Source organism: Dendrobates tinctorius, unplaced genomic scaffold, assembly GCF_039654945.1.
Source record: "Dendrobates tinctorius isolate UK_male_01 unplaced genomic scaffold, ASM3965494v1 ptg000159l, whole genome shotgun sequence".
Lineage (NCBI taxonomy): Eukaryota > Metazoa > Chordata > Amphibia > Anura > Dendrobatidae > Dendrobates > Dendrobates tinctorius.
Genome location: NW_027361826.1, coordinates 10,996,455 through 11,020,879, shown reverse-complemented (window position 1 = coordinate 11,020,879; position 24,425 = coordinate 10,996,455). Strand labels below are relative to the sequence as shown.

General features: G+C 45.0%; 1 protein-coding gene across 6 annotated transcripts in view; it reads right to left on the bottom strand.

Annotated features, from left to right (window-relative positions):
• PLA2G6 (phospholipase A2 group VI) overlaps positions 1 to 24,425 on the bottom strand; it is an 88,473-nt gene that overhangs the window by 34,328 nt on the left and 29,720 nt on the right. For 3 of the 6 annotated variants that reach the window (XM_073549516.1, XM_073549515.1, XM_073549517.1), the window contains exons 4-10: positions 21,610 to 21,793; positions 21,099 to 21,286; positions 18,422 to 18,518; positions 17,297 to 17,479; positions 12,404 to 12,512; positions 8,689 to 8,823; positions 7,777 to 7,867 (exon numbers count right to left, since the gene is read on the bottom strand). In XM_073549516.1, coding sequence (XP_073405617.1) covers positions 7,777 to 7,867; positions 8,689 to 8,823; positions 12,404 to 12,512; positions 17,297 to 17,479; positions 18,422 to 18,518; positions 21,099 to 21,286; positions 21,610 to 21,793 — 987 coding nt within the window. The remainder of the gene's footprint in view (positions 1 to 7,776; positions 7,868 to 8,688; positions 8,824 to 12,403; positions 12,513 to 17,296; positions 17,480 to 18,421; positions 18,519 to 21,098; positions 21,287 to 21,609; positions 21,794 to 24,425) is intronic. The other 3 variants (XM_073549518.1, XM_073549519.1, XM_073549520.1) reach the window with 2 other exon arrangements.

Genomic DNA, 24,425 nt, shown 5'->3' with positions numbered 1-24,425 from the left:
CTATTCTGATGACACTTTGTGAAGAAAATCGAGATAAAATAGATGGCACTGTCACGGCCAAAATCCTCAACATTGGGCTTAAGAGAAATGTTGAACATATGCTGAGCTTCCTGAAACCCATCTCTCAAGCTTTAAACAAAATACAGAAAAATAGCTGTTTTATTGCGGATGCTGTTGAAATTTGGAAGGAACTGAGTGAACACTTAAAAACAGAACTACACATGGACAGAATTAAATTACAAGCAGTAAACAAACGAATGGGACAAGCACTGACTCCAGCTCATTTTTTGGCAAATATTGTCAATATCCAATATCAGGGTCAAAACCTAAGTGCTGAGGAAGAGGAGTTAGCTATGACATGGGTATCCAGCAATCATCCATCTTTAATGCCAACTATAATAAACTTCAGAGCTAAGGGGGAACCATTCAAGAAATATATGTTTGCTGAAGATATTTTAAGGAAGGTCACACCAGTAAACTGGTGGAAGTCACTTAAGCGCTTGGATTTAGAGACTGTTCAAGTAATGATTTCACTTTTAACAGCAGTAGCTTCTTCTGCAGGCGTTGAAAGAATATTCTCTTCCTTCGGACTCATTCATTCTAAATTGAGAAATCGGTTGGGACCCAATAAAGCAGGAAAGCTTGTTTTTCTTTTCCAGATTATGAATAGGAACAAAGAAGAAGATGATGATTAAGATGACGACAAGTGAGCTGCAGAGGACAGCAGGGACAGTAGTATTTAAGTTTTTCATGTGTCGGCTGGGCTGACAGTCTAAGTTTCTTAAAATATATATATATTTTGTTTAGCCAAATTAGTTAACAAACATGGATGTTTGTTTAAGCAAATAACTTATGCTGTAGTGTTGTTATTGTTTCAGTTGAATAAATCTATTTAAATTGTTATTAAGGTCAGGATTATTTTTCTCCTTCCTAAGTACAACAGAACAGTGGTGTCCAAATATGAATGATTAACCCATTAAACTGGGGAGAAAAAGTAATATAAAAAGTGATTCTAAAAATCTTCATCTACTTGCATGTTAAAGTAGCAAGAACTAGTTTAGGTAGAAACTTTGATTTAAATCACTGATTTAAATCAAGCCTTACTGACTAGTGATTTAAATCGTAATTTAAATCGTGATTTAAATCAGTTAGATTTAAATCAAATCCACCCTGCTCCTTGCCAGTGAAAGCTTTGTTTCTAGCTCCTTGGAGACACGGTGCGGAATTGGAAAACAGGATTTTTGGGTTCCTTACCGTAAAATCTGTTTCTCGGAGCCTTCATTGGGGGACACAGAGACCATGGGTGTATGCTGCTGCCAGAAGGAGGCTGACACTATGCACAAAAAAAGGTTAGCTCCTCCTCCGCAGTGTACACCCCACCGACCGGCAGGGAATTCCTCAGTTAGTGAGAATGCAGTAGGAGAAGTAACAGAATAGATTGAAAACAGAACAAACAACTCAACTGTAACCAACCAACCAAAGTAAGAACAGGAGTTGTAGAACATGGGAGGCTGATGTGTCCCCCAATGAAGGCTCCGAGAAACAGATTTTACGGTAAGCAACCCAAAAATCCTGTTTTCTCGTTCGCCTTATTGGGGGACACAGAGACCATGGGACGTCCCAAAGCAGTCCCTGGGGTGGGAAACAAACTTCCATCAGGCCAGTGGACTTACCACGGCTGCCTGCAGAATCCTTCTACCTAGGCTGGCGTCCGCCGAAGCGTAGGTGTGGACCCTGTAGAATTTCACAAACGTGTGAACCGAAGACCAGGTTGCAGCTTTGCAAAGCTGCAGCGCGGAGGCTCTGTGGCGTACCGCCCAGGAAGCACCCACTGCCCAGGTAGAGTGCGCTCTGATCCCCGGAGGGGCCACTCGATGCTTAACCCGGTAGGCCTCCAAAATTGCCGATCTGATCCAGCGAGCAATAGTAGCTTTGGAAGCCGGGTGACCTTTCTGCGCCCCATCTGGAATGACGAAAAGAGAGTCTGTCTTTCGCAAGGAAGACGTCCTAGACAGACTCTCATCGCCCTGACCAGATCCAGCTTGTTCAGGGACCGCTCCCAAGGGTGAGTTGGACTCGGACAGAAGGACGGCAGAACAATATCCTCATTGAGGTGAAAGGAGGACACCACCTTCGGAAGAAAAGAGGGCGGAGGCCGCAGAACTACTTTGTCCTGGTGAAGTACCAGGAAAGGAGAGCGGCAAGAAAGAGCCGCCAATTTCGACACGCGCCGGATGGAGGTGATGGCCACCAGAAAGGCTACCTTCCAGGAGAGAAGGGAAAGGGAGACTTCGCTGAGAGGTTCAAAGGGAGAACCTTGCAGAACCTCAAGAACCAGATTAAGATCCCATGGATCCACGGGCGCTCGATACGGAGGAGCCGTGTGAGCCACTCCCTGAAGAAAGGTTTTGACCTGAGGGCGGGAGGCCAAAGTCATCTGAAATAAAATGGACAGCGCTGAAACTTGACCCTTCAAGGAACTGAGAGCAAGCCCCGCATCCGGCCCTGCCTGAAGAAACGCCAGAACGGAAGGGAGCGAAAAGCACATAGGCGCGATGTTATTGGCCTCACACCAAGTGAAATAGGCCTTCCAAGTACGGTAGTAAATTTTGGAAGATGATGGCTTCCTGGCTCGGATCATGGTATGAATTACTCGACCGGAGAATCCTGCTCGTTTCAAAACCTCGGTCTCAACAGCCACGCCGTTAAATTGAGCGGGCGAGAATTGGGGTGGCAAATCGGACCTTGAGACAGCAGATCTGCCCTGTCTGGAAGCTTCCAGGGGGCGTCCGCGAGAAGGTTGACAATGTCCACGAACCAAGACCTTCTGGGCCAATTCGGGGCGATGAGAATGACTGGAATTCCTTCTGCTTTGATCTTCTTCAACAGCTTGGGAAGAAAAGGCAGGGGAAGAAAGAGGTAGGGGAGCTCGAACTGTGACCAAGGAATGGCCAGAGAGTCGGCGCCCACTGTGAGAGGATCTCGAGCTCTGGATACAAACTATGGGATCTTCCTGTTGAGGAGAGAAGCTAGCAGATCTACGTCCGGGGTTCCCCAACGACGGCAGAGCTGAAGAAATACCTCCGGATGTAGGGACCACTCTCCTGCCGCAAGACCCTTGCGGCTGAGAAAGTCGGCGGCCCAGTTGTCTACGCCGGGAATGTGTACCGCGGAGATTGTCGGTACCAAAATCTCTGCCCACTGAAGGATCTTGGACACTTCTGCCAGGGCTGAGACACTCCGTGTCCCTCCTTGGCGGTTGACATATGCCACCGCTGTGGCACTGTCTGTCTGAATCCGGACAGGCAGGCCCCTGAGGAGCCTCTCCCAGTGGACGAGAGCCAGATGGATCGCTCGTATCTCTAGGACGTTGATCGGCAGAGCAGATTCTTGAGTCGACCAACAACCCTGAACAGTGTGATTGCGGAACACTGCACCCCAGCCGAGGAGGCTGGCATCCGTTGTTACAATCTGCCAGTGAACAGGAAGAAAAGACCGCCCCAAGAGGATGAGAGGTGACGTCAACCACCAGTTGAGTGACCGCTTGATCCGGCATGAAAGACGAACAGGGCGATCCAGGGACAGAGCCGACCTGTTCCACCTCGACAGAATGGCGTGTTGGAGAGGTCTGGCGTGAAATTGGGCAAAGGGAACTGCCTCTATCGCCGCCACCATCTTTCCCAGGACCCTCATAGCTGTTCAGAGGGACGGAAATCGTGTGGTCTGCAGCGATCGTACAGCCTGCTGCAGGGAGAGAATCTTCTCTTGTGGGAGAAAGACCCTTGACAGACGAGTGTCGAACAGTAGGCCCAGAAACACAAGACGTTGAGTAGGGACCAGACAGGACTTTTTCCTGTTGACGATCCACCCGAAATCGGAAAGAGTGTCCAGGACGATCGTCAAACTTAGGCGTGCCTGTTGGAAAGAGGGAGCTTTGATCAGAATATCGTCGAGGTACGGAAAAAGAACGAGACCTCTGATCCTCAACAAGGCCATCAACGCAACCATGATCTTCGTGAAGACTCGGAGCGGTGGCGAGACCGAAGGGCAGCGCGACGAACTGGTAATGTTCCTGGCGAACCGCAAAACGCAGGAACTTCTGATGTCTGGAGAATATGGGAACATGTAGATAGGCATCTTGGATGTCTATCGAAAACATGAATTCCTGCTCCTCCATGGAAGCGATTACCGAACGAACCGACTCCATCCGGAAGTGGCGAAGACGAACTCTCTTGTTGAGCAGCTTGAGATCCAAGATGGGTCGGACCGCCCCGTCTTTTTTCGGCACGACAAACAGGATTGAATAAAACCCTGTAAACCGCTCCGATTCGGGAACGGGCAAAATCACCCCGGAACTGAGGAGAGAGTCGATGACCGTAAAGAACCCCGGGATCAAAGCTGGATCTTTTGGAGGACGGGATTCGAAGAAACGATCCCGTGGAAGAGAGACGAACTATCTTGTATCCTGACGATACAATCTCCCTGACCCAAGCGTCCTCTACTGCGGCCAGCCAGACGTCCTTGAAGAACAGGAGTCGACCTCCCAATTGGAAGGGACCCTCGGGAGTCCGAGGATAGTCATGCTGATGTGGGCGGTCCAGATCCGGATCTGGATGGTCTGCCCTGCGAAGAGTGGGAGCGCCAGGAGGGAGTGGGTCTGAAGGAAACTTTCTTCCTATCTTGGCGTGCCTGCGGTCTTTGTTGGTTGGAGGAGGTCTCCGCCGTATTGAAACGGCGGTAAGCCCGAAAGGGTCGAAACTGACGCCTCAGTGGGGGTCTGCGAGGCTTTGACTGAGGCAGGAGAGAACTCGTGCCTCCGGTGGCGTCCTTAATAATTTGGTCCAATTGGGATCCAAAGAGGCGCCCTCCCTGAAAAGGCAGATTAGTAAGAGACTTTTTAGAAGACAGGTCCGCCTGCCAGGCCTTGAGGCAAATTGTACGTCGGATTGCCACAACGTTACTTGACGCCAGAACTGCGCAGGATGCGGCATCCAAAGAAGCAGAAAGCAGATAATCCCCCGCATGCGAAATCTGATTGGCAAGATCGGCCAATCGATCTGGTTGTGCTTTCTCTAGGATGCCCTGACGAAGATCCTCTGCCCAAGTGGCTATGGCTTTTGCTGCCCAAGATGAAGCAAAAATTGGGCATACCGCCGTAGAAGCCGCTTCGAAAGCAGACTTCGCTAGGGATTCTATGATCCTATCATTAGAATCCTTAAGAGACGCCACGCCTGAAAGCGGGAGAACCGTGTTATTAGAAAGCCTGGACATGGGCGGATCGACCGAGGGAGAGGCAGACCAGTTGTCCGTGAGCTCTTTAGCAAACGGGTACAGAACGCCGAGACGCTTCCCTCGTTGAAAGCGTCTGGTCGGATCCCCTCTTTCCCTGGTAAAAATCTTTCCAAACTCGGAATGTAAAGGGAATACCCTGGAGGGTGTTTCCTCCCGTCTGAACGAAACCTCCTGATCTGAGGATTTCGCGGGGGGGGGGGGTCAGCAATGTCGAAGGTCTGATGGATCGCTGCAATGAGGTTCTGCACAGTAACCCTCATGTTCGCATCCTGGTCCGAATCCAGTTCTAGGATCCCCTCAGATGACCTGTCCGAGAGTGCTTCACCTGACTCGGGAGAGAAGGCCCGGGAGGGAGGCTGCCGAGAAGGACTATGTGGTGACATGGGGCGAGGAGAGGATTCCGGCTGGAGATCCTGCCTGGGTCTTTTGCGACTAACGCTGGCCGACTCAGATGGAACCTCTTGAGGTCTGCTGGACCCTGTAGAGGTGTCCAGGGGCAACTTATCCAGGACGGCTACTAGGGACTGAGACACCCTGGTGAGGTCTGCCACTGACTGTGATAGAGACGAGGCCCAGCCAGGCATGGGGGGTTCACTCTTGCCTGGGGCCCTAGATGGCTCCTGGGCGGCGTCAGGTTGAATAGGATTGCTACAATCCAGGCAGAGGGAAGTGGACTGACCTGAGGGAAGTTTGTGATTGCAAGAAGAGCATGCAAAGAACTTGACGAGAGTGCAGGAGGGAGCCGCAGGGCGGTTACGGTCAGATTTGGAGTTAGACATAGTAAAACCTGAGGTAGTGCCGGAAGGTTGGGGGACAGGGTGCAGAGAAGGGTGTCAGCCTGCAGATGCAGAGCTACTCACGGTCCGGTGACCCCAGAGAAGAAGGTATCCACCTCTCTGCAGCTGCAGGTCAGAGCGATATCCGGCTGACAGGCCCAGGGAGTGATATCCGGCTGACAGGGGCGTCCGGCTGTGCGGCTGCAAGATGGCGACAGCCTGAGAGGAATCAGGGAAAAACGCGCTCCCAGGGGAAGGAGGGCGGAGCTAACCGCCTGCTGAATCCGGCACCGCCCCTGGCCAGGAACAGGCTGAGAAGAGCTGTGGGAGGGCCTGGAACGGGCGGGAGAGAAGCCCGCTTAGTAGAAAGGGGCGGGGGGCGTGGACGCGATACAGGAGTAGGCCCGAACTGAAGCCGGGGCCTAAATTAATCGCGGCGGCCGCCTGTCAGCACAGGGGCGGCGCGGAGGAACCGCAACCTGAGCGCTGCCGGGGAAAAGACCCCTGTCCGGGATAGGGACAGTGGCTGACCACAAAAAAGGCTGCCTGGAGGCGCGGGATGGCCACGGAGACCTGGAGTGCTACCGCATCCTAGCTCCAAGGGAATCTCTCCTGACCAAGTCCAGAGACGAGTGGGGATCTAATACTCACCCTGTCCCGGGCCCGAACCCTGAAAATAACGGTACCTTCTGATTGAAGCTTGTCTGCGTCTCATCCGACCGACAGGCTCTGGCAGGTGAGTGGGTGGGAGACGGACGACCAGGACTCTCAGAAAAGCCGACGCGTATACATGTTGGCGTCCGCCCGGAAGGCTGCTGGTCCTGGTGCAGAGAGCTGTGAGGATACGGGGCGGCAGTACGCTCTGTACTCGCAGCCTCTTCATGGGACTACAGAGGTGACTATTCACCCTGTATCCCTCCGGAGAAACCTGAAAAGGAACGACGCACATCGAGGTAGATATGGGTCTAATGAAAGACCCGTGTCCACCTCCTACTGACACTAAGCTAAACTGAGGAATTCCCTTCCGGTCGGTGGGGTGTACACTGCGGAGGAAGAGCTAACCTTTTTTTGTGCATAGTGTCAGCCTCCTAGTGGCAGCAGCATACACCCATGGTCTCTGTGTCCCCCAATAAGGCGAACGAGAAATTGTTATTGCTACTGGAGATTGCTGCATGCTTTTCTCTTTGTCCTACTTCCACTTGGTTAGAACATTTCTATCCCTTCCTATAGACTTCTCTACCTTTGGTGAGTGTTTTTGGATGTTTGTTGCTTTCTGTTACCCCGGTCTGTCTTACGTGTTAATAAAATATTCCCAGGCTTCCTGGGGGAGGGGACGGCTTAGGGAATAACAGGAAAACAGATAGGCTGGTGGCCCAAACTTCCTCACCTTTAGAGGTAACTTTGGAAGTAGCGATAGTTAGGGCCAAAGTCCTAGGGACGGTTCAGGGCCCCTTTCCCGAATCACGTACAGTCACTGTGTGACAATTATAAAGACCTTCTTTTAAAAACTGCATTTTGTGCTTTCTTGTGTTATGTTTGTCTAATATTTAAAATTGTTTGGTGATCTGAAACATTTAAGTGTGACAAACATGCAAAAGAATAGAAAATCAGGAAAGGGGGCAAACACTTTTTTACACAACTGTATATATATCAGCAGGCAAACAAGGGCAAGTGGAACTCACACTACTGCGCCTTATATGTCACTCACATTCTTAGGCCATTTCCCGTAAAATCCACACAGTCATGTGACCCCATCATACTGCTTAAAGCGGTGGAAACATATACCAAGTCCTGGAAGCCTGCGTAATAATAACAAACAAATTTTAGAACACTGGCAAAGAATCCAACAGCAGTAAGTAAGGAAAAGAAGCCAATGGATAAAGAAGCCATTCATTACTAGGATAAGGAATAAATAGAAAAGTGATGAAAGCCAATAGAAAGTCATTACGGAAACCCATGACTGACGAGTAGACAATTCTAGTAATCAGCAACCTTTGACAATCCAGCTGTTGTGGAATTGCAACCCATCTCATACCATGAGAGCAACAAGCTGTCAAGGGATGTTGGGAGTTGTAGTTTGATAAGAAGGGTAGAGTGCCACAGGTTGCTGATCCCTGTTCTATTCCATGACTCTTTCAGAAAGGTTTCGTAAGAGTGATCTAAACATCAGGCATAATTATTTATTGGAATTTATGAGGTTCCCATGCATCACATAGATAAAGAGATCTGAGACTCCTTATATACACACACAAAGACCTACAAGACCTATATGTATAGATCTGTAAAAGGAAAGCTTGCAAAGAAGAAACCATTGTGCATTAAAAGAGAAAGGATTCCCACATCACTTGTGGAAAAACACCAAAAAAACACCTGGAAGAATAAAAGGAGCAACAGAGATGTAGAAAGGAGACTTGCAAAAAGGAAAAGGAGTAGGAGAAGATACACTCAGAGTAAGGTCACCAACCATCATTACTGGGAACTCAGAACCATATGAATGATGAAAGATATTATTTCATGGTAATAATGTCGTAAATTAAAAATAAAAGACGTGAAAATTTAAGTTTTGAGTTGCCGGCATGATTGTAGGAGGGAAGATCTGTGCAGGAGACAGTCAGGTTACCTATGCTGCTATTTCTGTCCACAGGGGGCGCTGGTGTAGGGAAGGATGCAGCTGCTGGAAGCTGGGTGCCAGGGGGAAAACAGCGCTGTGCTCCTACGTTACAAAGCATGTCGAGCAACACCTTGCGATTGGACCCTTTAAATGGCGGAGGGGAAGAAAAACATCATATGTGGATGGATCCAGCTTTTGAAATGGTAATGGAAAACATGATCTATCATAGATGCAACTGAAGTAGTGATGGGAAGAAGTAAGTTAGAAAACATGAATAATACCGTAACACACCGAATGAAGATTGAACAAGCCATCTGAAGAGAAAGCTGGTATAATCATTTTATTTCTATAGCACCAACATATTCTGTGAATTCAGCCATAGGTGATAGATAATGTTGAAACATACATTTTAGTAAACTGCATCAAATAATGCTGCTAAAATAATAACATACAGAAAAGACAACACTGAACTCCAGCTGGGATCCTGTGCCTGTAAAATATGGAGCAATTGATATTTCCTGAGATCAGGTAAATAACTAACAGAGAATGGGATCAGGGATGATCCGGGTGCAAAATCATATAGAAGCATCAAATCCAGGAGCTCAGACCTGAGTTGCGTCATGGCCACCTGTTGATCCCAGTCACTTATCAATCTGTTTCAATAGCAGAGTTAAGGAATACTTGGACAGTGAAAGTCTGATTGAACTAGGAGAGCAAACGCTGGTGTTGATCTTCTCAATCCTGTCCAAATAATTATGGAATAAAAGTGACAGTGGTCAAAATATTCCTATATAAAAAAAAACATCCATATAATTATACCTGTCCTCACAGTGGTGAGATAATGTAGATGGGGAATAAAAGGAACGTCCTCACACATTAGGCGTTGCATAACAGACAGGCAGGTTCCGTGTCATTTGAAGAAAGTCCAAGATGCATCAGAGTAACCCTATAGATCTACAATAACCTGCATCCACCTTTACTCCTGCACTAACAAGGGCAGTCCACAACACAACTAGCCCTATTAAGGAGGACCTGCTCTATTCCCAAGGGAGTTCCGACAAGCTTCAGGTAACTAAAGCACGTAATGTGGTCGGAGTATAAGGAAAGCTAGTACCGAGAATAAGAGCCATTCCTGTCTAATGCTATCTCTTCAGGAAAGCACATGGAAGCCGTTGGGCAGGCAAAATGACCTATAGTTGATTAACCTAATGATAGCCCAGGTGGTGAAACTGATATGAACACTCGCGTGTCGCCATCCAACAGAAAGGCGTTAGCATGGTTACCATCATACTCCTGTTTAGAAGTACGCGCATCGTGTTGTGGGTTTCTGGCGCTAAAACTACGACACTTCCGGTACCTGGGACGCACACCGGCGTCACTTCTGGACACCATGGAACGCATATACAACACAGAATGCCCCAATCGCTTACCAACCGGAGCGGACGCAGCCGAGGTGTAACGGAACATACCCACTAAAGACAGGGAGGTACTATGGTCTAATAATCATTGAGAAGTGACTGGGATCAATTGGTGGCCACATTACAACCTCAGGTCTGAGCTCCTGGATTTGTTGCTTCTATACGCTTGTGCACCTGGATCATCCCTGATCCCATTCTGTTAGGCCAGGATCACATGCGAGAAACTCTGACGAGTCTCACATCTTAATACCAGGTACTACCGCCGGCACTCAGATCGGAGCGTGCGGCTGCATAGAAATACATGCAGCTGCACGATCTGCTCCAGAGTGCTGGCGGCAGGGCCGGGTATTAAGATGCAAGACTCATCGAGAGTTTCTCGCATGTGTGATCCCGGCGTTAGTCATTTATTTATCTCAGGAAATTTCAATTACTCCATATTTTATGGGCACAGGATCCCGGTTGGAATTTCAGTGTTGTCTTTTCTGTATGTTATTATTTTAAACAGCATTATTTGATGAGGTTTTATAATGATTTAGTAAAATGAACGTTTTAACATCTATCACCTGTTGCCGAATGATTGTGAGTGCCTAATATATTGATATGTATTCCCCGCTTGCTGCTGAGCACCGACATATACTGCAGCACTTTACAATTAGGCTGGGACATGTACAGGCAGAGACATTACAAAACAACACTTAGATCAACAGAAAAAAACAACAATTTTCCAGCTCCTTATAAAAATGTATGGGGTAGTACATTCCAGAAAACTGGCCCTGCATGAGAGAAGTCTTGGAGATGGAGATGCGAGGTTCGGATTATGGAGGATGTTAATCTTAGATCAGTTGTAGAACTATTGAGAGCTTTGTAGGTGAGAGAGAGAAGTTTATATTGTACTGGGTAGTGGATGGGTAACTAGTGCAATGACTGGTCAGATTCTGGAGAGGTTATTAAGATACATGGGGAGCGAGTGATTGGATACAGGAAATTAAGGAAAGTTATATGTCAAATATGACCCCAAGACAGCGAGTGCGCTGCTTGGGAGTTATGGTTGAACCACCCAAGGAAATTGAAATATCGGTATAGGTAGGTTAGTAGAGGGAGGAAACATAAAAAGTTCAGTTTTGGAGATATTCAGCTTCAAATAGAGGACATTATATTACAGATAGCGGACACTCCATGGCAGGGTTGATGTCAGGAGACGATGTGTATAACTGGGTGTCATCAGCATAAAGATGGTATTGGGAACCAAATCTGCTGAAGGTTTGTCCAAAAGGGGCAGCATATAGCCTTGTAGTGAATCTGGAGGAACACTGACAGTAGGGGAAAGAGGAGATGAAGAATAGCCAGTAAATGATACAGTGAAGGAGTGGTCAGAAAGGTAGGGAGAGAACAGTATCCTTGAGGCCGATAGAGCAGTGCATAGTGAGGAGGAACTGGTGATCCACAGTGTCAAATGCTGCAGAGAGATCAAGGAAAATCAGCAGGAAGCATTGATCATTACATTTAATTGTTAGTAAATTTTTAAGAGACCTTTGTAAGGGCAGTTTCTGTCATGTGGAAGGCTAAGTTAACACTTGCGTTCCCGTTTGGTCTGCGGGCACGTCAAAACTACGCATCCGCATACATACGCATGTCCTGTGTACCAAATGTTAAAGATGGGTACGCAAAACACATGCAGATGTAGGCGGACCTAAATGGAAGAAGTGCGGAAGTGGGCGGAGCTTAAGGGAGGAAGTACACAGCTGTCCGCAGAGCCCCGGTACGCAAGTGTGAACTTAGCCTAAGTAGCAAAAACCAGATAGTAAAGGGACAAGAAGAGATCTGAGAGATAAAAGTTCAGACTGGAGTGGATCAAATATTTTAGAAGTTTAGAGATGAAGGGGAGATCAGAGACCGGTCTGTAATTAACCGTACAGTTCTGGTCAAGGGATTTTGTTTTTTTGTTTTTTCCAAGTAAAGTGTGTTATGAATGATGGTGTGTTTGAATGATGAAGAAAAAAAAAAAAAAGTCTGGAAGAAAGAGAGGTTAAATATTTTAGTTAGGTGGGCAGTGACACCTGGGGAAAGGGACTGAAGGAGATGTAAGGTAATAGGACCAGTGAAGCAGGTAGTAGGAAGAGATGAAGCGAGAAGACTGGTAACTCCCTTTTCCCAGGTTCAAAGGTAAAAAGTGAACTTTAGGTGGAGGGGGGGTGGGAGGTGAGATCTTTGATGGCTTGCACTGTAGAAGACATCATGTACTTGATATTGGTCAAATATACATTTTCCACTATTAACTTATCACTACAGTAATTGAAATGTATTACCTTTACTTGCTCTAGCTGCGAGGAGTCCTGGCGTTTCCCCAAAATCATTAGCCTGCTCCACATCTGCGCCAAAAACCATGAGGGCTTTAATAAGCTCCAGGTGATCTTTCTGTTGAGGAAGAATAATGTAGATGTCAGTTCTTCACTGCTTTCGGCTTAAGTTGGGTGTTGAGTTAATCTTATATCGTCAAAAATACTGTTCAGTCATTAGCTAGGATTTAGCCATGACCGCTGGGTACCTATCTAGGTCTTCATCACTGCTGTGATATCATCCTAGGAATGCTCTACCCCAGTTATGACAGCAACTACCAAAGATCCTGCTGTCTAAAAAGATAAAAGGAAAGGAATGCCATCTAGTGGCCAAACCATTGTCCGTGTCCATACTGTTCAATCGAAAGTTTCCATGGCCAGGTATCTAGCGCTAATACAGATTCAGCCATGTTTTTTTGTCCCTGAGAACAGCCAAGAAGCCCCAAGGAAGACTTCAGAATCAATCTACCTGAAGAATTAATATACTCACAGTGCAACACTATATTTCATATTCTGGAGATAAATGTGTGAAATTTCTATAATGCTAAAAAACTGATGTGCACTTTATTCCTTTCCACAGCACCTGATTTCAACCCCCCACCCCATCAGCTTGAGGATGCAGTGAGGGGGGGGGTCACCACAATCATAGCTCCTAAGATAGCAGCAGTCACCCATACGATTGCTTCCTTGGCGGTGTGCTCTTGCACACAGCTGCTAAAGGCGTTCAGCGCATGAATACACAGGGGTTCGCTTACTTGCATCTGCACATGATGAACGCTTTTGCTAGGGAAGATACGTTTGCAAGTGATGTGACGGCCGCCACCTTGACAGTTATGGACCACATCACCCTGTGTACACAACACACCCATGTGCAAGAGGGGGATTGACATGAGGTGCTGCAGTCCGGACCGGAACGATGCATTTTCTATGAGTACATAAGTTCATGGTATTTTGAAAATTTTATCAGAAAGGGACAACCCCTTTAAGGTGAAATCTTTAATTACACTGGATAAAATGGAACGTAAACGACACAAAGTGAGACATCTAATTGAAGAAGTGTCCGTCTGACATCCGAGTATATTCCGTTTTCATACATCTACATTAAAAAGTGTACATGATCAAATACAATTTCCTAGGCTAATAAAAGAAATGTGTCCATAAAAATCGGATACTACGCAAATGTTCTGTGTGGGATCAGATTTTTTTTTATCTGAGACTCGGAAGAGTTGTGAATGCTGCAATTATTTTTGTGCACCCATAGACTTGAATGTATAAGTGTCATCTGAGACTCAGATGGAAAGTAATGCATGCTGTGATTATTTTTCTCAGACTGCTGACAGGTCACTGATCCCTCACTGACCTGCCCCCTAGTTTACATAATGAACATAGTATATAAAAAAAAAAAAATCCATTTGAAAATGGCGCCCACCGCGCCTGCGCAGTAGCAGCTATCGGTGTATATAGAGGTGATCCGATAGCGGCTACTCCGCAGGCGACGCTATCTTGGAGGAGGAATTTCTTTTCTTCTTCTCTAGTAAGATAGCTCCACCAGCACAGTAGCAGCTATCGGATCACAGCTATATACACCAATAGCTGCTATGGCGCAGGCGCAGCGGGCCCCATTTTCAAATGGATTTTTTTTTTATATACAGTACAATCAGGATAACCTCAAGCACATTTATTAACAAATTAAACATGCAAATATGCTTCAGCGCAGGGGCTACAGCTGGCACCTGTCTGCAAAAGGGTTTGTTTTTTTTCTTCAGTATGTAAACTAGGGGGCAGGTCACTGAGGGAATGTATGCGGGAAGCCATATTGATGAACACCTAATCAGAATACCACATGAAGACCCCCCCCACAGGCCGACCCAGAACACGAGCATATCATTAACTCGAAACTGAAAATAAAAAACTTAACCACAAGACAGATTTCATCACCAGGTATCATTGTAATCAGTATAATGGCATCGCCCTGACACTGTCTGTAGTTACTGTGCAATCCTGCTGACAGGTCCCCTTGAAAAACGCATGAACAAACCCTAGCCGATCATAATCACTCCTTGCTAACAGCAAGCAGGAGCTGTCATCATAAGTGTTCTTAAGGCTCAGATGAATGTGTATTGCCTTCCCGTTTGTCCACACAGGAAGCCGAGAAAGGTTGAGAAATAGCAGCACTAAGCTACCACTAATGGGTCTGCCCCATGATCTGCCTTCTGGAACACGCTGCTCTCTGACCTCACAGCTTTCTGGATTCTGGGGTGCAGTGTGTTCCTGACAGCTCAGACCAGTGGTATGGAGAATCGCTGATGGCCTGATCTTTGCACTCCCCAATGCTGCAGCAACAAAGGAGTACAGGGAGACTTTATCTTGTGGGACCTATCAATCTGGCCAATTTCAGAGCGCCCACAAGTGCTGTTGAAAAAAAGCTTCGCTCCTTGCCTAGGAGACCAGCCACTTCTGGTAGACTGCAGAGGTGGCCATGAGCTAGGCAAAGAGCAGTTAATAATATACAGTAATTAAAAATCCCTCTGTTCTGGAGAATGTTAAGGATTTTTTATAACAACTTACAAAGTTGCCTGTTTTACAAGCACTTTGCAATTTTACCAGTTTAGGCAGCTGAGAGAACCTAATTACATGCCATCATTCCTAGTGCTTACCTACAGCAATGAGACTGCAATAGCCAGAATGGGAACTTTCTTCGTGAAGTAGGAAATGTAAGCCAACGAGCCAAGTTCCACTATGATGAATTGGTTTACATTACGATCATAGACAATCCATGGCATAGCCGCAGAATACGGCACAGATGTCTGACAGATGCAGTTCTCACCTCTCTTCTGTCACTTACAGGCAGAAAATGTATGGAAAGTTGGAAATAGCTCCCTCAATTCACTTCTAGAGGAGTTAGCTGGCATCTATCAGACATTTATAGTACACTAGATGGAGGCCCGATGCTATCGCATCGGGAGGGCACAGTGCTCAGCACGCGGGATTTCTGTTACAAAGAAGAGAGATATACTCACCTTCCGACGGCCCCCCCGATCTCCTCTCCACGCTCCCGGCATCTTCCGGTCCCAGTAATGCTTAGCGCGAAGGACCGGAGATGACGTCACTCTCGCGAGAGCGCGATGTCATCAGCGGTCTTTCGCACAAAGCATTACTGGGACCAGAAGATGCTGGGCGCGTGGTGAGAGGAGGGAAAGAGTCCGGGGGCCGTCGGAAGGTGAGTATATCACTTTTTTAATTCTATTTTTTTACAGGTTTATGGTACACAGGGCCTGGAGGAGCGTCTCCTCTCCTCTGGACCCTGGGTACCATCCGCACATTGAGCGCTGCACCGGTCATCTCCCGGCTGCGTCACCGCCGACCTCCGTGCGGCAGATGACCAGCGGCAACCGTTGGGAGATCAGCGGCTAGCACCACAGATCTCCCGATGATAGCGGTAGCGTGCGTCGTTCGAATGCCGCGCCAATTCGCGGCCGGACCGCGCCTGTCACTGATTGGTCACGCCCGGCCGGGCGCGACCAATCAGTGACGCAGGATTTCCGTTACAGACAGACAGAATTAGACGATTATATAGTAGATATAAGTGATGGTATATACTGTAGCCTGGAGAAGTGGGTAACATTCATTTTCATAAGATACTCAAACCCCTGACAGAGAGGGAAATATTTGGCAGAAAGTGGTCAGTTCTTAAAAGTAATGCTTTACAAAAAGTTAAAATGAGCAATCATTAGGATCTAAATAATTTTGAAAGTCCAAACTAATAGCCAGATGACTGGGTCAGGTCAGAGCATCTCCAAAACCACAGGCCTGGAGAGGTGTTCCCGATATGCTTTGGTTAGTACCTATTAAAACTGGTACAATGAAGAACAAGCAGAAGACTGGTGAAATGAGTAGTCTACGTAGCCACAGACCTGTCGGACTGTTGACCCGTTTCCACTGCTAAAGGCATATATATAATGGGCATGTGAGAAATCAGAACTGGAGGGGGGCTGCTCTGTGGAAGAAAAATTGTACAACATTTTGATGGCTGCTGTCATTAAGCTGGGAAAGAGATGGCACCAAGATGCACTATTGCAGAAAAGTGTGATGCTCTGAGCAACGTTCTGCTGGAAAATCTCAGGGCTGGTATTCGTTTGACATGTTGCATCTGCCTAAACATTGTCCCTGACCAAGGACACATGATTCTCTGATAGAGGCAGTACAATGCCCCTGCCATGTTGCCAAACATGTTCAGGAATGGTTTGAGTATCACGACAAGGCCAGAAAATGCATCAGACCTCATCTGTGGGACAGCTGTAAAAACACTTCCGATCCATAGGTCCCACTTTGCCATTTACAGGACTTGGTGGCACTGTTGCTAGCATCTTACTGCTGAATACCGTACAACACCTTCAGAGAACTTGTGGGGTTCTGAAATGGGTTGGAGCTATACTAGTAGAACAAGGGGGGGGTGGGGTCTACACAATATTAGTCAGATGGTTTTATTGTTATGCATTATCATACATTGGAGATATGGAAGAAGACTGAAATAACACTCAATAGCAGGTTTTGCTGGTAGATGATTTAAGTATTAGTTATGGGCAGAAATAGGATCACAAAAAGATAACATTAGAAGTAAAATTTAGAACATGTGCTCAGCAGCTCGAAATGATGAGCGCACACCACCATTTTTGTCAACATCCTCTTGGTGGGTTTACACTGTCCACCCCCTTTGGCAGAGAGATAAATAGACAATATAGAGTTATGCACCATATCCAAAGCCAGGTTGTGTGTGAAATCTCATCCGCCAACCTTCCATAAAATCTAATTTTTACCCCTATCTAAACCAATATCAAAGTGAACAATTATGAATTGTCATACCTTCATAGCAAGATGCAGGGCTGAATTTCCATGTTCACCCTTAGAATTTGGGTTTGCTCCATTTGTCAAGAGCACCATGACGCAGTCAAATCGCTCCTTCTTAACCATAATGTGCAAAGGTGTTTCTGCTGTTCTGCTTACAGCATTAACTTTACTGCCGCGCTCAAGCATCAGTACAGCCATCTACAGAAAGAAAAACGGAAACACACAATAAGTAATCGGGCAGCCTCAAAACACTATATAAAAATGTTTATTCCTGTACATAGAAGTGGTACACAATGGAAGGACCAAGGATTATGTTCTATTACTCTTGTGATTCTTTCTGCCTATGCAGAGGGTCGTCTTTCAGGTTTCCTATCCATCTGGTGGTAGTGTGCTGCTCCCTCCATCTAGATCAAGAGCAGGAACCAAAATTCTAAAGTTTACGCACAGCCCTATTCATTCCTATGCTTTCCCATCTTTTTGTTGACTTTGATGGACCCTTGTCTTTTTTGTACTGCGACAAAAAAATAAAAACAATCAGATCTCACCTCTGAGACAACATCTATCTCATGAACAGAATTCCCACAGAAGTGGATGGAGCCATGTATGTGCAGCCAACTCTCTGGTCACAGTGACCGCAGCAGCAGTCAAAAAGGGGATATGAGACCCCTTTTCTGGACTGGCACCTTTCGCACATTTTAAGCACATTCTTTGCACCTACAACCTGGTGCTGATAGAGCAACAACAGTTTCTGAACCATCCCTGTGCGCAAACTGCACATGTTGCAAAAAGTACTCGATATACGGTAGCAGATGTAATGGACTTCGCAATAGTTGCTGCTATATGCAAATAACACAGCTGCTCCAAGCTGTTGCCACAGAGTGATGCAGTGAAAAGCTTGGCCCATCTAGACATCTGTACATTCATTACTCAAGGGATCAGACATAATATGAAATTAGGGCCAAGATGCCAATGTGAACCAGGCTAGTACCAGTCAGTTTGTTGGCATGTCTATCACTTGTAGCTGCCATGCACATAAAATCACCCCATAAATGGGCACACTTGGCTTAATCGGCTGCTCCATTTAACTGGAGAAAAAGAATTAAAAAGGCTTTATATTTTGTATGTCCAGCAATATCATACCTCAGCAGTCTTTGCCCAATGCAAAGGGATTGCATGATATTTAGGATCTTCAACATGGACCTGGTCTGCTGCAACATCCAATATAGCTTCAGCACATCTAGGAAAAACAAAGTTATGTTTTTTGTTTGGGAATTTAATACAAAAAAAATCTGCAATCTGGCCTCAGTAAAGCAAGGATTTTTGAGAATGGAAAAAAAAAAAAAAAACATGAAAACTAATATGGCCTATTAGCTCCAACTCGGATTGTCCCTTTTGGAAATCTAGCATCCAGGATAACTAATAAATGGCTAAACATAGATTTTTGTTACTATCTGGGGATTATACACTTATACTAGTGAAAATGCAGTACTGCCTACAGTGAATAAGTTATATTTAACAGAACGCTGAATGTGATGGACAGATATACTGTTGTGTGAAAAAGTGTTTGCTTCCTACCTGATTTCCTATTCTTTTGCATGTATGTCACACAAATGTTTCAGATCACCAACAAAATGTAAATATTAGACAAAGATAACACAAGAAAACACAAAATGCAGTTTTTAAATTAAGGTTTTTATTATGGTTAAGGGAAAAAGAAATCCAAACCTACAGAGCCCTGTGTGAAAAAGTTTTAGTCCTTAAAGGGAACCTGTCACCTCATTTTTCGCATATAAGCTGCGGCCACCGGCATTAGGGGCTTATCTACAGCATTCTATAATGCTGTAGATAAGACCCTGATGTAACCTGAAAGATAAAAAAAAAACAAGTTAGAAAATACTCACCTGGGTGGCGGTCCGGTCTGATGGGTGTTGTGGGTCCGGAGCCTCCCATCTTCATGCGATGACGTCCTATTCCTTGCTTCAGTCGCGGTTCCTGTGCAGGCATACTGATTTGCCCTGTTGAGGGCAGAGTAAAGTACTGCAGTGCTCAGGCGCTGGGCCTCTCTGACCTTTACTGGAGCCTGCGCACTGCAGTACTTTGCTCTGCCCTCAACAGGGCAGAGAATTACGTCTGCACAGGAGCCACGACAAGAAGCAAGGAAGAGGACGTCATCGCACGAAGATGGGAGGCCCCGGACCCACGACACCTATCGGACCCAGACCGCACCGGACCGCCCCCGGGCGAGTATAATCTAACTTATTTTTCTTACCTTTCAGATTACATTGGGGGCTTATCTACAGCATTACAGAATGCTGTAGATAAGCCCCTAATGGCGGTGGCCGCAGCTTATATGCGAAAAATGAGGTGACAGGTTCCCTTTAAACCTAATAACTGGTTGGGCCGCCCCCTAGCAGCAATAACTGCAATCAAGCATTTGCGATAACTGGCAATGAGCCTTTTACAATGCTCTGGAAGAATTTTGGTCCACTCATCTTTGCAGAATTGTTGTAATTCAGCCACATAGGAGAGTTTTTGAGCATGAAACACATTTTTAAGGTCATGACACAGTATTTCAATCTGATGAAGGTCAGGAGTTTGACTAGGCCACTCCAAAGTCTTAATTTTGTTTTCCTTAAGCCATTCAGAGGTGGACTGGCTGGTGTGTTTTGGATCATTGTCCTGCTGCATAACCCAGGTGCACTTCAGTGTGAGGTCACGAACAGATGGCCTTCAGGATTTTTTGGTAAACAGCAGAATTCATGGTTCCGTTTACCACAGCAAGTCTTCCAGTTTCTTAAGCAGCAAAACAGCCCCAGGAAAACCATACTGCCACCACCATATTTTATTGTTGGTATGATGCTGCTTTTCTGAAATGCTGTTACTTCTACGCCAGATGTAATGGGACATTCACCTTCCAAAAAGTTCAACTTTTGTCTCGTCAGTCTGCAGAGTATTCTCCCAAAAGTCTTGGGGGTCATCAACATATTTTCTGGCAAAACTGAGACCCTTTATGTTCTTATTGCTCAGCAGTGCTTTTAGTTTTGGAATTCTGCCTTGGAGGCCATTTTTGACAAGTCTCTTATGACTTGTGGAGTCATGAACACTGACCTAAACTGAGGCAAGTGAGGCATGCAGTTCTTTGGATGTTGTTGTGTGGTCTTTTATGACCTCTTGGGCGAGTTGTCGCTGTGCTCTTGAGCTAATTTTAGTCAGATGGCCACTGCTGGGAAGGTTCGCCACTGTTCCATGTTCTCGCCATTTGTGGATAATGGCTCTCACTGTGAGTGGCTGGAGCCCCAAAGCTTTAGAAATGGCTTAATAATCTTTTCCAGACTAATAGATCTCAATTACTTTGTTTCTCATTTGTTCCAAAATTTCTTTGGATTGCGACATTATGTCTAGCTTTTGAGGATCTTTTGGTCTACTTCACTTTGTCAGGCAGGTCCTATTTAAGTGATTTTTTGATTGAGAACAGGTGTGGCAGCAATCAGGCCTTGATGGGGCTAGAGAGTTTGAACTCAGCTTCCCAAAGATGTGATAACCGAGTTAATTTATGTTTTAAGGGAGGGGCAATCACTTTTTCACCCAGGTCCCTGTAGGTTTGGAATTCTTTTTTCCTTTAATAATAAAGACCTTCATTTAAAAACTACATTCTAGGTTTACTTGTGTTATCTTTGTCTAATATTTACATTTGTGTAGTAATCTGAAACTTTAAGTGTGACAACATAGCAAATCAAGAAGGGGGCAACACTTTTTCACACAACTCTATATCTATCTATATGGAGCAATGCCTGAAGGAATAGTGTGTCCGCCTCACCCTTTCATTGAGTATTTCATAGCCGCGTGAATGGCGTATCCATCTTTTCCAAGGACATCACAGCGAGCACGGCTTCGCAAAAAGGCTAGCACTGACTCAGTTTTGCCCATGCGACAAGCCACATGCAATGGAGTCTCTCCAGTGTTGCTCAGGTGGTTGATACCAACAGAAGGTACAGAGCACAGGATCTGAGTATGTAAAATATATCAACCAGAACATGGATAAAACACAGATAACAAGCAAAAGGTAATTCATTCAAACTAGGTGGTATCTTAAACCACTGATCACACAGTGCAGATTTGGTACACTTTTCAAAACCAGTATATGATTTTCTTTATACAGTTGTGGATCAGGAACAGAGATTGGTTAGAAACTGCATTTCAGGAATACAACAAATCTGCATTTGTGGACCTGATGAGGATTTTTAAAAGTTTGGTGCAGTCACATCATGCATTACTGAAGAATAATCATGAAATGCTAAGGACAGACATCACAGGACAAAAATAAGAACCTCGATAACACGGGGGTTGTTTTGCCGGGCAGCATAGTGGTACACGGTCTCGCCGTTGACGTCAGCAATATCCTCACGAGCCTGACACTCTTCTACCAACTCCTGTAAGCACTCAATATCCCCTTTCTTGCAGGCCAGGTGAAGTGGAGTGCAGCCATCATCACATTCAGTACTATTCACACTTCTAGAAAAGAAAATGTCTGTATTGCATACAAAGAATAATAATTGAGCTTCCCACAAAATGCATTTGATTACAGCTTGTCAACACCAGGTAATGGAGTTTTATAGAGTAACTGTTGTTCCTTTTTTCGAATTTCAAAAAATTGCAAAATCCTGTGCTGATCAATGTTATAACGTAAAATATTAAAAGAGTATTATGGCTTCAGCAAATAAATGGCTCCATTTAGAGTTGGCACGAGCAGAAGTCATCTTCTCTAAGTGGTGTATGGTGTTGTATGTGTCAGCACGGTGGCTCAGTGGTTAGCATTGCAGCGCTGGAGTCCTGGGTTCGAATCCCACCAAGGACAACACCTGCAAGGAGTTTGTATGTTCTCCTCATGTTTGCGTTGGGTTTCCTCCGGGTACTCCGGTTTCCTCCCACATTCCAAAGATAGGGAATTTAGACAATAGGGAATTTAGATTGTGAGCCCCATCGGGGACAGCGATGATAATGTGTGCAAACTGTAAAGCGCTACGGAATATGTTAGCGCTATATAAAAATAAAGATTATTAAAGTATTGCTTCAAATTAACATATTGATCAGTTAAAATCTCATACATTTTTTGCATACGAGTGCAATCCATGTTTCTCAGATGGTGGCTATTCACATGTTCAATATTTTTCAAGAAACGAACGTTCTGCACAAAATCGGGGTGACATGTCTGATTTCAATCCAATTTTCGGAAAGAAATCAGCAATGCAAGACTAAGAGTCAGTGGAAAAAAAAAAAAAAAAATCAGACCACACTCAGATGACATCCGAGTGCTTTCCCTTGTTCAAAGACTGGTAGATAGGAGAAGATAGATACATATTTTTTGTTTCTAATAAGAGATGAAACTTTGACCAAACCCTGATGGTAAAACCTTACACACTGGCTGAACTCTGATGAGAGTCCGATAAAGAAAACACTGATCAAACTCAGACCAATTTTCTCATATGAGAAAATCAGTGACGTATGAATGAAGCCTAAGGCTGGAGGAGCTAATCAACACACATCTGTCTCCACAAAATTTTATTTGCCATGGTCATTGATTGTTTCTCTGATTTTGCTTTCCTTCCCGGTAAGGCTACTGTCATAAATTGCTAAACTAAGCAAAATCTGCTGTTCGTCCTCATTTATCGGGTCAGGGGCAATGTCCCCAACATCTACAGTAAGTCCACCTACTCTTCCTGAATAACATCAACTTCTTACCTAACACACAAGGTAACCCTATAAATATCATTACCGTTCGGACCTCAAGCATTTTATTTAAGAAATGTATACAATTTTTGACAAAAAAAAAAAAACTTTCTTCAACAGGGCTTTATTAGTGTTAAAGGGTTATTCCCATCTACAGGGAAGGATATGGTCAAATTGTGTTTGTAAAAACACATTTGTAATTTACTGCTTATTAAAATTTGCAACCGTTCTTGAGATATTAACACTTTTGTTTACAGCTCGTTGACTAGGAGACCGACCACTGCTGATGTGCAGCTTGCAAGCACTGAGCTGGAGTTGGCCAGAATTAAGCGGTAACAGTGTGCTCCAGAGACCCCAGTCAGCTTCAAAACAGAGCTTACAAGCTAAATAAAAAAGTGCTTGAAAGAACTGTGCATGTTATGAGGGCTAGCTGTGGTGGTCGGTCTCCAAGGCAATGAGATGTAAACAAAAGAAAATAAAGTGTTAATATGTCAAAGATGGCTGAAAATGTTAAGCAGTAAATTGCAAAATAGCTTGTATTTGGAAGCACTGACAACACCGACTCATGAAGATGGGAATGACCCTTTAACCCCTTTAGGACCGTGGTTATTTTCGCTTTTGCGTTTTTGTTTTTCGCTCAACTTTCTTCCCAGAGCCACTTTTTTATTTTTCTGTCAATATGGCCATGTGGGGGCTTATTTTTTGCGGGACGAGTTGTACTTTTGAACAACATCATTGATTTTACCATGTCGTGTACTACAAAACGGGAAAATAATTCCAAGTGCGGTGAAATTGCAAAAAAAGTGCAATCCCGCACTTGTGTTATGCTTGGCTTTTTTGCTAGGTTCACTAAATGCTAAAACTGACCAACCATTATGATTCTTCAGGTCATTACGAGTTCATAGACTCCAAACATGTCTAGGTTCTTTTTTTATCTAAGTGGTGAAAAAAAAATCCAAAGTTTGCTAAAAAAAAAAAAAAACAAACAAAAAAAAACCAACACCATTTTCCAAAACCCGTAGCGTCTCCATTTTTCGTGATCTGGGGTCAGGTGAGGGCTTCTTTTTTGCGGGCCGAGCTCACATTTTTAATGATACCACTTTTATGCAGACACGTTCTTTTGATCACCGTTTTAATGCATTGTCACAGAGATAAAAAAAAAACGTAATTCTGTAATTCTGGGGTTTTGATTTTTTTTCTTGCTATGCCGTTTAGCGATCGGGTTGATGCTTTTTTTTATTGATAGATTGGGTGATTCTGAACGCGGCGATACCAAATATGTGTATGTGTAATTTTTTTATTGTTTTATTTTGAATAGGGCAAAAGGGGGGTGATTTGAACTTTTATTTTTTTTTTCATATTTTTTAAAATACTTTTTTTTAATTTTGTCATGCTTCAATAGCCTCCATGGGAGGCT